We start from the raw sequence: 14,492 nt of genomic DNA on the forward strand, positions 1-14,492 counted from the left end.
TTGAACTGGAGGGCGGCTTGTGTGTGTGTGTGTGTGTGTGAGAGAGAGAGAGAGAGAGAGAGAGAGAGAGAGAAGTAAGACGCAGAGGAGGCGAAAACAACTGTACAGTCTTCGCTTTGATAAGGAAACGGCCAGCTGTAGGAGTTAAGCAGCAAGGAGAGGACTAGGCGCCGGGAACCGAGCACTCCTCAGTGTAAACTGCCTTGTTTTCTGTGCAGATATTCCAGTGGAGGCAGTTGGAAAACCTGTATTTCCGAGAAAAGAAGTTTTCCGTCGAAGTTCATGACCCACGCAGGTAAGCTAGGAAAACCCTTTCCTTTGGGGAGGGCATGGCCCACCCGGCATATTATTTATGTTTATATTTTTGTGCTGTCACTGTTGCTGTTCATTTGGGCAGGGAGAGGGTGGGTGGTCATGGAGAACAGAGTTGAAATCAGACAGTGAAGCTTTGTTTTGTACTGTGTATGTTGATAAGTGCAGTGGGTTCGTGTGTGTGTGTGTGTGTGTGTGTGTAAGTTAGCTGTTCCACGGTTATCTACCCACACGTGTTCGTTGCTCGTGTGTGTGGAGTTGACTTTACATGTGGGGGGCATTTTAGGGAAGATTGGTAGCTGTTCGTAACCAACACCAAACCAAGCCAAGCGGCAGCAGACTGAGTCCATTTGGGGAGCTTTTGCCTGAGGAGAGTCTGAAGGATGGTTTGTCAGAGCTTCTGAGAATGTGTCCGGCAGGACACTGTGCACCCGAAGCGCTAAACTGTAGGTTCTGCGAGCGGTAATGTTAGTGTGTTAGCCTTGTGGATGGATGTGAAGGAAACACAGTTGCTTTTCTCTCCGCATCACATCTCCTGTCAGGCAGCGCCAGCGTACAAATCAATGCTAAGTCAGATGCCAAACAATAGGGCGCCACTTTGCACTGCGGCAGGCCCTGCGTGGAAGGTTCTGGGGCAGTAGGCACCCGCTGCTTTTCCTCTCTTTGTTTTCTCACAGTCCTGGAGTTCAGGCAGCCCAGAAACAGAAGCAAAATTCCCTAAAGTCAAGCCTGATACCTAAGAGTAAATTGCTTTGTATAAGTCTAAAAAACAATTTTACAGCAAGTAGAAGGCAGTTCTGGGAAGACAGAAGAAAGGTCAGATTCCATGAAGAAGCAAATGTGGACTTTAGGGCCTTCCCCACCCCCCCACCCCTGCCCCGGCCCTGGCCTGGGAACGAGGAGTTGGCACCAGCTCCCCTTGCACATGGCCTCTGCGCGCTCAGAGCAAGCTGCGGCACTGTGCCTCCTGGAGAGCTGAGGCCGCAAGGGAGGCGTCACCCGGTCTGGGGCCCAGGCTTGCACACCAGCCTGGGTCCTGCAGCCAGTGATAACCAGGAGAGCTGCGGAGCTGCTTGCCCAGTTGTGTAATCTGCGTGAAACAGCCCCTTGGGTAGGGGAAGAGCTTACCCCACTCCCCAAAGTCACTACAGGACAAGTAAACAGAGAGTGTTTGGGAGTCTGGTCCTCGCAGTCAGGCGAAGGCTGCAGCATTGTGCAGGAGAACAGCTTGCCCAGCATTTTCAGGGTCCTGAGAAGGGTCTTAGAGTCCGGAGACCCTGCCTCTGCAGAGCAGGAATGCACTTGCGGAGACCGAATGGTGGGGAGAGTGAGAGACGCTGCAAATAATAGTCTAGCCAGGATGGGATGCACTGCTATTTGCCCAGGTGGACTGGACCAGACCAGTCTTAGTAGTGCGGAAGGAGGGGAAACTTAGGTGAAAAGTGTGAAGTGAATGTTGCCACACTGGGTCAGATGCAGAGAGGGGCTGCCTGACAGAAAAAAGCTAGAGAGGGGATAGTCTAAGGGGCCGAGCTGGAGGGCTGGGCACTCTTCACGTCTGTGCGCTGTTGGGAATTCTGCTAACTTGGGTATCCTGAGCAAACCCTTGCATGTGTGGGTGTGGGTATTTTCATTTTCTCTCTGGGTCTACAGTTGTATTTCTGGTATAATACTAAATTCCCTTCCCCAAAGCCCAAGGATATAGGAAAGGGTCCAAACCTCATGTAATACTATTAGGTGGGCCTTTTGCCTGTTAAATGAAAGTGATCAGCCACATACTTGTTGGATAGCTTCTGTGTTTGGGCACCAAGAACAGGGCCCACCGCCCTTAAAGAACTTCTGGCTATTTGGAGAAACAGGCAGAAGAAGGAACTTGATATTTATTCAGTGTTCACCATGTGCAAGCCCTTTTCTCAATACTTACTTGCGTGAATCACTTTGGGTTCTCCCTGTAACCGCAGGAAGTAGGTGCCCTAGTGTTCCTGTTCTACTTCTGGGGAACTGAGGCACAGAGAAACAAAGTCACCTGCTCTGGGTTGAAGTAGCTAGTACGTGGTAGAGGCAGGATTCAAACCCAGGAGTCTGACTTCAAAGCTCACACACCTTACTGCTACACTATACACAGGCAGCAGCACCAAGGCCCAGATGGCAGAAGCATAAATGCTCAGGGCTACTGGAAGCCAGGCTGGCTGGAGACGCTTCCTGAGAAGGAAAGATCTGAGCAAACCCTCCAAGGGTGACCAGGATTTAAAGCTCGAGGTGGGCCCTCAGGGGGACAGAGGTGTGTCAGGAGAGGAAGACACTTTGAGGAGCCCAAGGCAGCCTGAGCAGCAAGCAGGGTCATGTCCTCTAGAGGAAAACAGCCTCTCCACCCCGACGCAAACAGGAAGGGTCAGAGACCAGGAGAGGCCAGGGAGGTGTCGTCATCGATGTCAGAGCTGGAAACCCAGGTCTGTTGCAGCTGTAAAGATATCTTTTCCAAATCCACGGAGGCAGGCAAAGAGAATTGCTTCAGGTTAGTGGCAGAACCTAAGCTGTAAGCCCAGTCTGCCTTCAGTAGGGGCTCTGCTCAGTCTCACGGTGCTCCTTAAATTCAACGATCATCCTGTTGCTGTGTACTTGTTTGTTTCAAGCAGGGAAGACAAATGTGATTGGATATTGGGAAGGGTCAGGGGTTGGCCCCTCCCCAAGCCAGGAAGGCAGTCAGAACCAAAGTAACAGGATGGAAGTCCAGGAGAGAATGTTGTCGCGAAGATATGAAGATGTCATCCATAGGACGTGTTGGGGACAAGGGACTAATTCGGGTCACAGGGTGCTTCCTGAAGTGATGAGCACAGGGGATCACAGAAGATGCAGTGGGATTTATTCCCCTGTACATGTGCCCACCTCAATGCCCACTGTGTTTGTATGGTCTCTAGGCCTGGAAAACAGTCAGTTTCTAAGGTTTAGGTGAAACAGAAATGTGGGTGGGATGGGAAGAGACTGGAGGGAACGATACAGGGAAGAGATAAGTTAATGGGACAGGAGAAGGGCTCTCGGTGTCTGATTAGATGCTCCTTGGCTAGCATGGAACCACTCAGACCTGAAGGCCTCTTAACTCATCCTCTGTCACTTTACCTGGAAAGTATAAGCACCTAGCCTGCTACAATGCTCACTGCTTTCACTAAAATACATAGCAAGCAACTCTTCCTTTCTAATTCTGCTTTGCTGGGAGAAAAAAATATATTTACTCACAGGAGCAGCCATTGCTATGGAAGCCAAAAGAGGCATTCAGATCAGTTTCTTTTCAAATTTGCAGATAAGTGGGGGTATCCTCCTCACTCTCCACCAGCTCCTTTTCCATTGCCATCAACTGTCTTTCATGTACTGGCATTTTCTCCTAACTTTTGTTTTAACCGAAGGGAGAAATGCCCTGCCTGAAATCAGTATCACCAACTAACCACCAGATTGGAATTTCTCCTTAGAATTGGGTCTGAAGAAGACCTACTGTTAAATGTTTAGCCCCCAAGGGAAGGTAATGGGAGCGGCTTTAAATTTTCTACAAGAGAAAGTGTGAAAAAAAAATGTGATTATTCATAAGTCCTGACTACCTCAAGTTTCCTCAGATTAGATATTCTGATCTGGAAAACACATTTTCTTCAGACCCCCCCCACTGTCCTGTCGCCTTGCCCTGCACACGGATGCACACACGTGTGAGCAGACACGTCTGTAATAAATGTGCTCCAACGAGAACATGGTTGTATAGCTCTTTTTCCCCTGAGGCCACTGCTGCATTGAGTTATGTTGGGACCGCTGTTTCCACTTTAATTTTTAAAGTCTCATTTCCATACATATATGTACTCCATGTCTTCTCCATACATGTACATGTGCAGCAGGGTATTGGAAGGGGTTGGCTGAGCTCATTTCTATCGGCCTGCCCACTCCTGCTTCTTTCTATTCTATCTGCCCTCCGTATGTATTTGAAAAATTGGTGACTGACTCTTTCAAGGAACATGGAGTGAGAGTAATATAAGAAGGCCCAGTTCCCTCAGAACTTCCCACAGGCTCTGCAGCAAAATGAGCTCAGACCAGAATTGGCTCATCCTTCACCGTAGGCGGCATTACCTGCTTAATGAAGGACATTGCCAAAGGCTTTTAGGTCTCTGAAGTTTGTCTTGATCAAACGTCAGGAGCTGAAGACCAGAAAAGGCCATCCAGTGGCCTAGAATGTTCCGTCTTACCACAGACAAGCAGAGGCTTGGCCGCATTCTAACATTAAGGAGCCAGTAAATAAGAAGATCAGCATTATTCACAACAGCCAAGATATGGAAACAATTTGTGTCTGTTGACAGATGAATGATAAAGAAATTGTGGTGTTTTTACATAATGGAATATTATTCAGCCTTAAAAAGGGAGGAGGTCCTGCTGTTTGTAACAACATGGGTGAACCTGGAGGACATTATACTGAGTGAAATAAGCAAACACAGAAGAAAAACGGCATGATCTCACTTATAAGTGAAGTTCATAGAAGCAGAAAGTAGAACGGTGGTTACCAGGCGTGGGGAGGTTGCAGGAAGGAGATGTTGGTGAAGGGTACTAATGTTGCAATTATGTAGGATGAATAAGTCTAGAGATCTAATGGGCAGTGCGGTGACTATAGTTACTAATTCTGTATTGTGTCCTGGAAGTTTGCCAAGGGCAGATTTCAGGTGTTCCCAGCACATAGAAATTAGTAACTGTGTGAGAATATGTTACTAGGTTGGCTGTAGGAATCATTTCACTGTGTATATGTGTATCAAGTCATCTAACTGTTCACCTTGAATACAATTTTTATTAAAAAGAAATAAAAAGATGGCCTTTGCCACCAGTCCCAAAGCAAGCACGTGTGTGTGCTTGTCTGTCACCTTCATATCAGGGCATGTGGGACCCAGTGGGCTCTCAGTAAAAGATGTTGACCGGTCAGTGGAGTTCTTCATCACAGACATAACGTGGCCCACCCTTCTGATTCGTGCTTTCCCAGGGCTTCCGTGACGCGGAGGACGTTTGGGCACAGTGGCATTGCGGTGCACACATGGTACGCATGTCCAGCGTTGATCAAGTCCATCTGGGCTATGGCCATTAGCCAGCACCAGTTCTATCTGGACAGGAAGCAGAGTAAGGTAAGTCCTTGTCCGGGGACTGGGAGGGACTCTGCTGTGACCAGACTTTGACCAAACGGAGGACAGATGAGAGCGTCGTCTGGATCTCATTGTTTGGGGACTGAGGATCGGATGGGTGGGGATGGCCCTGTGTCCTTTGCCCGGAGATGCGCGCAGACTCAGACCTGCTTTGGGGGCTCTGGGAGGAACGAGACAGCCCTTCGAGAGGGCACAGTCCTCACACCTCGGTCAGGGGGCTCCAGCCAGACCACAGTTAGAGCCACTCAAGCCAGTGAATACAGCCAGGCAGGGCCCTTTGGAGGAATTCTGACCATGCTTAAACCTCAAGAACCTCTTCTAGGAGCAAGCAGTGAAGCCCTTTTTGGTTTTTAAACAGTGGCATATAGTTTTCTTTTTGAGGGGAAAAAAAAAAAGCATTCTCAACTAATAGACACCACCTAACTGTTTAGGGTAATTGCTGTGAAAACCCTCCAGGCCTTTCCAACAGCCAACTGCATTTAAAAAAAAAAAATGCAAAGCAGGAAACTGGGGAGGGGGGAAAGCAACAACCCTGTTTCCCTCAGGTAGACCTGGAGCCTCAGGCCTTGGTAAACAGTCATCTGGGAGGGAGATTCCATCCAGCCCCACTGCACATGCACACGGGTGCATGTCCTGTGGGTGGGAGAGTGACGTCTCCTCAGTTCACACACAGCGTACATAAACACTGACACTCTGCCCCCTCTTCTTCCAGCTGTGTCTGCCCAGCTTCCCTGGCGTTGCCCCCACAAACCACTCCCGTTCACTGCCCCTCAGGTGAACAGCATGTTGAGACGGGCCCTGCCCGTTTCTCAGGATCTTGCTGCTTTGGGGGTCGGGTTGGGGTGTGTGTGTGGAATACAGAACTCCAGAGCCACACCAGCCTTGGCCCCTGGCCCAGTCAGTACCACCACCTGTAGGAGGTTTTGTCCCATTGCATGGGCTCTTGGGAGGGGTGGAATCGGCAGGAGCCTGGGCTTACCGAGCATAAGATTCATTGGATCGGTGCCATTTTGGGTCTTTTCAGGTTTCTCTTTTGCCTTATTTTCCATCTGGGTGGAGTTGCTTCTTCCCTGGACTGGGGAGAGGCATGCATGGAGAGAGCTGGGATTGAGTGGGAGGGAAGAGAAACATAGTAAAATAATAGGGCAGGAAGAAAGAAGTAGTCCTTCAAGGTGTAATTCAGTTTTAAATCAGTGCCTTTTCTGTGTAGCAGCCAGTGTCTCCTTTGTAACATTTTCTCCTCCACTCAGTCTTCTTCCTGACCCTTTTTGTGGTTACTTTCCAGGCTAAATGGGCACAGGATGGAGCATTTTTCTTGTTACGAATCACAAGAGTATCCCACAGCTCTCCGAGTGTTGATGGTCGTTGGCACAGGAATTTGAGGGCCGATTAGATCAAAAGATAACAGGGCCTGAGTGTTCTGACTCCTGCTTCAGACGGAGTCAGTGGGTGGGGGTCAGCACTTTGCCCTCCAGGGGAAGGAGTTAGAGGCCAAAACTGTAGAACACTGATTCCATCCTCTGCATTGTTCAGCAACAAGGCAGGGAGGGCAATCCTGAACCCCACTGCCAATTCCTCTTGCAGGCAGACGCCCTCACCCCATGCAATCATACTACGAATTTGAGCAGGGAAAAGAGAAAAGAGTATTTCACCCTAAGGATATACATTAGCTGTTTGAACTTCTCCTCCCACCCCATGCTGTTTAGTTTGTTTTATTTGTTTGTTTGTTTTTTCTTAGATAGTCTCTTGGGTAAGTCAGGATTAGAGCTCTATAGCCCCATTCTCAAAGATGACCTTACTGTGCAGGTAGAGAAGCCTTGTTCATCAGGTTTACTGGACAATCCACTAATGCAATAAGCAAACCTCAAAAATAATGATCAAAGAGCACAGTAACAAGGCGTCTGCTAAAAGGCCAGACCAAATGCCCACAGCAACAAGAAAATTTCCGCAGTCCTCAGCAATCCTGACCGAAGGAAGTGCACACACTCCCAGGGGCCAGGGAACTTGCCCCCACAGGCTTTGAATGCACACAGATCTTCAGAGCCCTTGCATTTCTTCCAGGAGCCAGTTCCTCCGCCTACAGGGAAGGGTGAGGAGTAAGTTCCCCCATGTGGAGTCCAAGGGCTCTGTTTTCCAGTTCTGTGACCCTGCTTTGTTTTCCTCAGTTAGGGTCCAGGAAAGGAAATTCCTGACTGAAATTATTGATTGGTCCAAAGACACAATGTTTGTGACATTGCTTTAGGAGATAGTTGCTATATTTTATTATTATCATTATTAATCCAATACTCTATTGCCTGGCCAACACTTACGTAAAGTTTAAATTCTCTAAAAGTTCCCCAAATTAAATCAGAGATGATAAAATTCCCCGTAGGAGTTATATTGCAACACCTTTTCTTTCTGAATGTTGTTCTTTATGCAACTGTGGTGTGAACTGTCTTGGTGGGCAGAACGGCCTCCGGGTGAGTGAAGGCTGACAGGCCTGGGATGAAGAGCTTCCAGGTATTTCTGAGCTGCCAGTGTTGGCTGGCACATTGTCCATTGCTTCACACCCTACTGTCTTGGGCCATGCCAACCATTCCTTTCTCTGAAGCACTTCAGAAAATTCAGGCCTCCCAAGTGATGCCTATCAACCCCAGAAACAACTGCTGTCTAGTGGTTTGAGTCAGCAGGGTGAGTAGCCAAGAAGTCTCATTTTCTCCCCCGGTACTTGGTTACTTTCTTCTTTCAGGGTCATTATGTAAATCATTTAAGGAAATCAGTCCCCCCTTCCCTGTGTCTTTCTTATACACACACACACACACACACACACTCTTTCTCTCTCTCTCTCTCTCTCTCCATCAACAAAGACAGAGTGAAAGGGAGGCTGTATTTCTTGATTTCCTGTGGTGAATTCTGAATGAGAGGCTTGCAGGCACCAGTTACAGGTGGTAACACATGTGAGCTAACCCCTGAGATCAGAAATGCTGTCAGCAGGATCCCCCCAACCTCTGTAGCCCAGAGCCAAGAAACATCTTGTGGACTTCAGAGGAAAACGTTTGAAAGCTCCGCTTGTTTAGAGGAAACGTTAGACGCTTCTCTGAACTCAGAGTGGAGACTTTTGACATGGCCTCCCATCCGAACATCTGTCCTTCTTTTTGTTTCCTGGTCCAGTCTGCTAGTGTTCACTCCATCTAGACCAGCGTCCGAGTGAGCCATGATAGGGGACAATTATCCTCACTGATGAAGTATCAGTAATAACACTTTGTATGGCAAGACCCTCATAGCAAAATGGTCAGAAGTGCAGAGGTTCCTTTGGGTTGGCCCAAAGACTTGATTTTGCAAGGAGACAATCAATACTCGTTTGAGTGTTTCCATTCTAGAGAGGAGCCAACAGTTCCTAAAACTTCTACGAATCTAGTCTCCCCTGGGAAGGGGGTCTGTTGGTTACTTTTCCATGTTTTGTTTTCTGCCTCTGGGGTTGATATGTGGCAGGAGTGGAGAAGGAGTGGGGACAGGTCCTCCATGTGATTAATGAGATCCCTAAAATACCATGTTGAGTCATCAGTTGAACCTCATTTAGCAAATCAGTGCCAGGTCCTGACTTCCAGCTGATTTCTACTCCAAGTCCATTGGCCTTTGTGTGTGCTATCTAATTGAGTCCTTACCACAAAAACTCTGTGATGTGGATTTTCAGATCTCCATTTTAAAACCAGCAACTGGAGGGTCAGAGGTTGAAGATCAAGGTTAAACAGTGATGAACTAGGAAGAGTCAGAATTCCAACTCTAATCTCTCTGACTTCAGAGCCTAGGCCCTTCGACGCCACACTGAACTGGCCTGTGTCTTCGTGGGTGGTTGTGATGCAGCTGCAAGCCCGGGCTCTTTTATCAAAGCGTGGGCATTGGCGAAACCAGTGATGAGGGAAGGGAAGTGAGGGAAGGGAAGTGACGGATGGTGCTCTCTGCGCGTGTGGGGAGGAAAAAGTCCACCCAGCGGGTGCTGTTGATACCTGGTGTCAAACTGAGTGAAAGACCCTTCCTGCTTCTGCTGCCAGTCAGAACCCTACGGGGGGGGGGGGACCCTAGGAGGGCCTGGCAGAATGCTTGTTTTATAAACAAGGAGGCCCTAAGCTGAAGGTGACCTGGTTCTGAAGGCAGGGACCAAATCTGAGGTCAGAAAGGAGACATCAGTCGAGGAAGGACCAATGGGATTGAGAGAGTGAGGCAGAGGTAGTTCATGGCCAGTGAACAAAACAAACCAAAGTCTCAGCATTTCCTCTGTTGATTGGACTTTCATTTTGTTAACACGAGGAAAGTGCTCAGTGGTTGGAAGTCATTGTCTTTCACCGACCTCGGCATCCCCACAGAGGTGGGGGGAGGGCAGAGCCACAGGGGTTCACACAGCCTCTGCTGGACGGCTGAGGGCAGCTGGGCAGGGCGTCAGCACGGGAGACGGCGCAACCTCGCCTCCTTGGCGTCCTTATCTGCACTCCGCTGGCTTCTCCAGTGTGTGGGAAAGACTTGGCTTCACATGTGCCAGGTGGGAACACACGTAAAGTGACTGGAAAATTCACCTAGTTCCATCCACGTGTGTGCTATCTATCACCAGGTGCCACAGGAAGACTAGCAAATGTATTGGTTATCCCAGGATTTATAATTTTTTTCATAAAGTCCATAGTATAGGTGAAGCCCATTGCCTAAGCACTATCACAAACATAGATTTCCTGAAGAACAGGAGAAAAAGCCAACATCAAATACACATGCAGGAAACGCTAACACACTGCTCTCACCAGAGATGGTAATTACAGCAGATAACTTTCCTACAAACAGTGCCTTTTAGGAATGCAATTATGTAACTGTGAACTCAGAATTCCCCTTCTGATAATTCTCACCTGCTGTGCTATTAGCCAGATCGGGCCAATTAATATGTGGAATGAACGGAGTAGAATGTTAACCAGAATCTGAAGACTTTGGCAAGGACATTTAGGTATCAGAACAGAGACAAAGCTCTCAGGTGCTTCTTGGCGGGGCTCGCACGTCCGGATGAGCTCTTCCACGTGCGCACCCTGCTTGAGGTCCAGAGCGCTGTCCCTTTCCAGTCCTCCGAACTTTCCATGGTCGCGTGGCTGGCTATTTAACAGGTTTAAATCACCTCAAAATTTATTGAAATTTTATGAATTTGTTTCAGATAGTTCTTAGGTCATTCACAAAGTTGAAAATACTTTTTTCCTCCTTCTTAAAACACAAAATAGTTATATAGTAATCGCTACTGTTTATTGAGAGCTATGGACCAGGCATGGGGGGAGGGGAGGGGATGCAGGGAAGGTCTGTTTGACTCCAAAGCCCTTGCTCTTAAGCATGGACAGTATAGCCTGTAGAATAATAGGTTTAGAAAATTCACCACTCGTATCCGCTCCTGAGCCATACCTGCTCCTGCAGAGAGCGAGCTTCGGTGACGAGTGATTCGGGCGAAGGGACACCAACAAAAATGCTGCAGGTTAGGAGATGTGTCAGTTTGCCAAATTTCAGGACTACTAGCAGGCAAGTGATTACTGTTGTCTCAGAGACGAACGATTGTCCCTTTATGACCTGGTTGCCTTTCTCATTCTAGTCTAAAATCCATGCCGCACGAAGCCTGAGTGAGATCGCTATTGACCTGACCGAGACTGGAACACTGAAGACCTCGAAGCTGGCCAACATGGGGAGCAAAGGGAAGATCATCAGCGGCAGCAGCGGGAGTCTCCTGTCATCAGGTAAACACAGTGTTGAGTTTGGGAGCCACCGTCCTGAGAACGTGGAAGAAGTTCCTGCCGAAGTCTGGCTTCAGCCCTGGGGTGGCTCCAGCAAAGGCGGGAACCAGCAGCTGCTGAGAAGACAGCTTAGCAGGCTTGCCAGGAACTGGCTCTAGTTTGGAGACCAAGGTTTTGGGTCAAAAGGGAATCAGAAAAGTGCCAACAGTCGGAAAGGGTGGGGGGAAAAGAAGCAGTGGAACCACTCAGTGTGGGATAGATTGTTGGTCACACAAGTGTTCAGGCACCCTCCAGAGCCTTCCGAATCCTGACGGCAGACTGTCAGGGCTGTCAGCTCGCAGGACAGCAGGTGGGGCTCACTCGTGTGTCATTAGAGGAGAATTATACTAGGGTAGGGCTGATGGTGAGGGTCGTGGTGCTAAGTGACACCACATTCTGTTCTTAGAGGAACTTCTTGAAACTTTAACAAGTCCAGAATACTCTCGATCATTTAAAAAGGAGAGACTTGCTGTCATCGAGGATGGTAGAGCGATTAAGTGCCTTTTGAAACTGAGAGTCAAAGGACCTGATTCCACTATCCATTTCTGCGGGCCCTGGGCAAGGCATCGTGCCGTTAGATGTTGGGAGGGACGGAAGAGCTCTGAAGTTTCAGATCTGGCTGTCTTCAGAGGAGACTCAATCCGCTAAAGTGTGAGACAGGAAAAGCAGAGAGAGAACGAGGCAGCAATTGCCTGGAAATGTTAGTGAAAGAAAATATTACTGATGCAGGTCACTCCCCAGGCCACGTGGTGCAAGTCTGATTGTGCCCTTGCTTCTGCGCCATGAAAGTACAGCAAGAAGTCTCCGCCTGACCTCACTTCCAGAGTCGCTTCTATAACTATGTCTAGTGGCTGCACGCAACAACGTGATTAAAAAAAAAAAAAAAAAAAAGGAAAAGCCACAGAAGAGGAGGAGAAGCTGAAAGCTATCTAGTTACCCTCTGGGCTGCTGGAGTCCAGGCAGAGTGGAGGCGGGGAGGGACTGGCCGGGGGGGGGGGGGGGGGGGGCTGGGGAGAGGAAGTGTGCCCTTCCTGGCCTGGGAGGCAGATTACACAGGGGCCAAGCTCTTCAGCTTACGGCCCCTCACTGGACAGACCCTTCTCAGGCCCTGGGAGGGCCCGGTTCACATGGCCATGTGCTTTCACCAAACGTGCGAACATAAGACATTTTTCATTCTTTTTCTTAAAAATTCACCTAAATTATATAAACTTCGAACCCCACAGAACCTTGATCTGTCTCTGCCGGATCACTGTAGGGTTCCCCATGAACCTCTCCCTGCTTCAGGATTTCAGAGTTTTTTCGTTAATGCAATGGGCCAAATCATTATTTCTGAGGCCTGCAGGTTTACAGTAAAGACAGAGAATGTTGTCTTCTTTTATCAAAGAGAATGCCATTCAGAGCCTGAGCCCCTGCCTGGAATTACAGCCACTCCCAACCCCGGGCTGAATGGCCAGGGGCTGGTCAGAGCCAGCCCTGTGTTTGTCCTCTAGACTCTCCTAACCCCTGCTAAGACCTGGAGTCTCAGATTCCAGCCTAGATGGACCCACCCACCAGCCTCCTTATCCATCCACAGATGAGCCGGACTCCTCCTTCATTCTCAATGAAGGGGTGCATTTTTGCTGTGGCTGCATATCCATCTGGATATCTAGTTCCTTTCTGTATGTGGCGTGGTTATTCCCCGAAGGAGAATGGATCATCCAGCTCTGGGCTTTTCCACCTTCCCTGGGCATCAGAACCAGTTAGAGGGCATGTTCAAACACAGATAACTGGGCTCCAGCTCTGGAATGTCTGATTCTGTAGGTCTGGGGTGAGCCTGGGAATTTGCATTTCTAACAGGTTCTAACAAGTTCTAACAAGGCCCCAGGTGATGCTGATACTGCTGGTCTGGGGATCAGACCATACTTGGAGAACCACTCTTCTTGCTGAAGAAGAGATAAAAGCCTGAGGTGGCCATGCTCAGGATCACGGGACCCAGGTGTCCCCACTTTTATACCTGTGCCCTGGTCCTGGTCCATTTGCTCAGGTCCGTCGTCTCTGGCAGACTCTAGTGGGACCAAGGCAATAACCTAACAGCAGTTATAGATGGGGTTGTGACCAGGAGCCCCAGACCCCTGGACATGGAACTGATGTCCCTCACCCATCAGAAATGAGGCCCAGGCATCTTTAAGACACAAAGCACCTTGACATTAACGATCAGTCTGGTGGGCTAGAGAAAAGCCAAAGAAAACCTTCCTGCTGAATCCACCACCACCCCTAATAGAAGCCTCTTTATTCCAAGACAGTAAAGTGATTTCACGTGTTTGATAACTTGTGATGGAGGCCTCAGCTATGCTGTTTGGAAGTTGATGGAGCAGCTAAGGCCTCCTGCCGGGAGGTGTAAGCCGTGCCTCATGACAGGCCAGGCGGCATTTCCAGCTCTGCCCTGACAGGCCTTCAAGTTAGAGCCTCAGGAATGGTCCTTGAATGTGCGCCTGAGGCTTCGTGTGGTGGCCCCCTTCCCTTGACTTAGGAGAGACAATGGGGCCATGGAGGGAGAGGCTGTAAGACAGGAAACTTCCATCAGTCTTCAGAGGGAATTTCTAGAACCCACAGATCTGGTCACCACTCCTTCTGGGGCTGCTGATTGCTGCCCCTCTCGCTTTTCTTGTGCCAGGAGAAAATGCCTTCACTTGACGCGAGTCCTTGGAAATTCCACCTGGAAGACACCTGTTTCCCATGGCCCGCAATGTGGAAATCTGGGCGAGGCTCCCGCCCTGTTCTTTCTCTGCCCTCTCATGTCCTCTTGCCTGACTGCCTGTTGAAAACGTCTTTAGTCACATGCTCCCACCGACTGCCAGGGCCTTGCTCCTCGGGGCAGCGCCAGCTGTGAGCCCTCCTTACGGCCCTTGCCAGACTCTGTATTCCACCTTTTCTTCACAAAACATGACACATGTAACCTAGTATACTATTTGATCAGCTGTTTTCTCTCCTTCCCCTACTGCTTCATGCTTAAAAAAACCAAAAAGGTGTCTAAGAAATGGTCCTTAAAAGCATTTTGAGAAATTAATCATCATTGGAAAAAATTTTTTTTCTACCTCTATTCCAGTGCCTGATATCCAATAGGTGCTCACTACACAATTTTTAAATTTTGTTCATATTATATCCCCATGACTTATTTATATTATAATTGGAAATTTGTATCTTTTGACCCCTTGCCCATTCCATCAACCCCCTCTGGCCGCCACCAGTCTGTTCTCTCCCTGCCTTGGTTCCCGTAGCA

At 48.9% G+C, this 14,492-nt stretch overlaps 1 protein-coding gene across 5 annotated transcripts in view; it reads left to right on the plus strand.

Moving 5' to 3' along the window:
• The window catches only part of FRMD4A (FERM domain containing 4A), a 445,706-nt gene that overhangs the window by 377,508 nt on the left and 53,706 nt on the right, over nt 1–14,492 (plus strand). For all 5 annotated transcript variants that reach the window (XM_053922092.2, XM_071221290.1, XM_045183617.3 and 2 more), the window contains exons 12-14: nt 219–295; nt 5,312–5,450; nt 11,056–11,197. In XM_053922092.2, coding sequence (XP_053778067.1) covers nt 219–295; nt 5,312–5,450; nt 11,056–11,197 — 358 coding nt within the window. The remainder of the gene's footprint in view (nt 1–218; nt 296–5,311; nt 5,451–11,055; nt 11,198–14,492) is intronic.

Source organism: Desmodus rotundus, chromosome 4, assembly GCF_022682495.2.
Source record: "Desmodus rotundus isolate HL8 chromosome 4, HLdesRot8A.1, whole genome shotgun sequence".
Taxonomy (NCBI): Eukaryota; Metazoa; Chordata; class Mammalia; order Chiroptera; family Phyllostomidae; genus Desmodus; species Desmodus rotundus.